The sequence below is a fragment of the Alligator sinensis genome, unplaced genomic scaffold (genome assembly GCF_000455745.1).
Source record: "Alligator sinensis unplaced genomic scaffold, ASM45574v1 scaffold1588_1, whole genome shotgun sequence".
NCBI classification, from domain to species: domain Eukaryota; kingdom Metazoa; phylum Chordata; order Crocodylia; family Alligatoridae; genus Alligator; species Alligator sinensis.
Window position 1 is genome coordinate 344908 of NW_005843091.1, and position 2475 is coordinate 347382.

The 2475-nt window shown below is 40.6% G+C and overlaps 1 protein-coding gene across 1 annotated transcript in view; it reads left to right on the forward strand.

Moving 5' to 3' along the window:
- Positions 1–2475, forward strand: part of ABCB1 (ATP binding cassette subfamily B member 1) — a 69541-nt gene that overhangs the window by 39367 nt on the left and 27699 nt on the right. Inside the window, 1 exon segment of the mRNA XM_025193704.1 lies at positions 1–63. This exon segment is cut by the window's left edge and continues 12 nt beyond it. Within this exon segment, the coding sequence (XP_025049489.1) occupies positions 1–63 (63 nt within the window).

Here is a 2475-nt window from a genome sequence, read left to right on the forward strand (position 1 = left end):
CGGAAGAGCATCCAAAGGCCCAAAACACAGAATGATGTCCATGATGTTAAAATTGTTCAGCCTGTAAGTGCCTATACTTTGTTTCTAGTAACCTTAGTAGAACACATTGGTTAACTGCTATTTTAGTTTACATGCTTAAAGGGCCTGTATATCATGATGCAACTGGTTTTCATTTAACACACAATTAGAGGTTCTTTTCCTCCCTGTGGTGAAAGAATTGCCCCACAGCCCTACCTGCTGGACATAAAATGGAGGACCTTCCATCTTTTGGTCCAGTGACCTAATGGTTAGGGACCTTGCCCAGATTCTAGGTTACATTTCCGTAGAGGAGGTTTGAACCTGCACCTCCTGCTTTCCAATAAAGTGCTCTATCAGTTTGTGACCAGGTACTTTTCAACTCTGCTTGAAGCTGGCCCACTGGGTAGCCAAAAGGAAGAGACATGTTGGTCCAGGGGGAAAAGTACAAAATAAGAAGTGCATTGCTCTGAGAGTGGTCACTGTCTTCTCCAGGTTTTTCCTATGCTTCTGGGTTTTGTTGGTTGCCACATGGGGCTGGGAAATAGTTTTTTCCTTCTTGCTGCTAATTGTCAGGGGTTTTCCTTCCTTCAAAGCACTGGGTATTGGCTGCAACGAAGGCTGGGGATTTTGACTGGGGTCTACCAGTACTTCTGCTGAAACTTAAGCACAGAGGCTTCTGGCTAGAGGGTCTCGCTCTTCTGTTTAGAGTAAAACTGATCATGAAAGAATTTTACCCCATGGTCAGATTGGTACAGACTGTGGAGGTTTTTGCCTTCCTTTGTAATGGGGTCAGAAGGGTATATGGCCTTTTTTCCTGGAGATCTCATGTATTTTAACAATTCTGCTGCAGCAGTGCATTGGCCACTGTGGTCACCCTGCTTTACCTGTGGCAGGCTAAGGTGCTATGTCTTGTGGTTGTGTTTGGAACTAGCTATAGTTTTGTTAATAGGTTAGACAGAGGGGTTTGTATAGGATGTTTTGACTGTATGATCCAGCCTCCGGCAAGAGTTTCGACTAGATGAACTGTGGAGGTCCCTTCCAGGCCTACTCTTTATAATTCTAACCAGGGACGTTTCTCCTGATAGGGCAGAAATTTTCCCATTGTTGTTCATCCAGTAAATAGTAAATACAAGTTCTGGTAGGACAACTTCAATAGGAGGACTCTGGGTAATGCTTGTCCTATAGCCTGATGGTTAGAGGGCTTTGCAATGCAGGCTTAACTGCTTCCAGATGTGTGGGGCCTAAAACCAGGGTCTCAAGCTCTCAGGCAGGTGCCCCAGCTACTAGGTTCTGGGGCTAAAAGTTGGTAAGGCTGTCCTGTTCATCCTTCCCTCCCAACCACCTAATATCCATTAGTCATGGTTTTTGTCCAGTGAACACGTTGAGATTTAGCTTCCCTTATAGGTATACCAGGGAGATCTTACTAGATAAAGCTTACTTATTCAGAGAGAAGTACTCTGCCTACTGTTCTGCAAGCTTGTGGGCAAATGTAACAACTTGTACATAATGTTCTTAAAGGCTTCCCCCTTACCTGTAATATATCCCCATGTAACACTAACACTGGAAGTTTAATTCAACCCATAGTCAAAGCACATTTTAACTAGTCTTAGTCTGTGTTGGCTTTTTAGCTCCAAGTGATCGTCTCAGTTTCTCTGCATTCTCAATCCTTATTGGTTCAATTCTTGTTTGGTTTCCATGTTCAGATGTCTCTACTTCTGTGTCACTTTCAATCTCCTCTGTCATTTCTTGTTCCTCTGGAGCAATAAACTCCAGAGCAAGAAGCCCTCCAGTTTATTCACACATGAGAATATGCACATGTAGACATGTGCCTTGACTGCTAGTATAATACACAAAGTTATCATATAAGTGCTAGACAGTAGCTTATAATGTGATAAGACAAGACAACAGTATTTAACAGCTTAGTGTCTAGTTATGAACAAGTTTATAAATTCTAAATTGTATGTTGATTTGGTTATATTCTTGATATGTTTGATTTTGCTTAATGTGAGCATTCAGACAAGCAAAACAGGGCTTGTGTGTGAGAGAGTTCAAAGGGAAATATTTTTTTTTGTCTACTACTAAGATTCATTTCATGAATATTTGTTATGCATGAAGCAAAATTGCTTTAATATGTAAGTATTCTGTATGTTTAAGTCATTAAATTATGGAGGAGAAACAAAACTGGTGCAACATAAGCTCAAATTCAAACATGAAATCATTGGTGTAACATTTGCTACAAATATATTAGCATTTATAGCCTGAAATATGGTTGTGTAAACTATTCAGCAAAAAATGGTAAAAATTATCATCTGAATGTGGATATTGGTAAGCAATTCTTATGCCTGTATTTCTTATAAGTGTGCTTTCACTGAAGATAAACTTGTGTGTAAGCCCCTCAGGCTAAAGTTCAAAATGTAAGCCTCAAAGGAATGGGGAGACTGCTGCAATAACACTCTT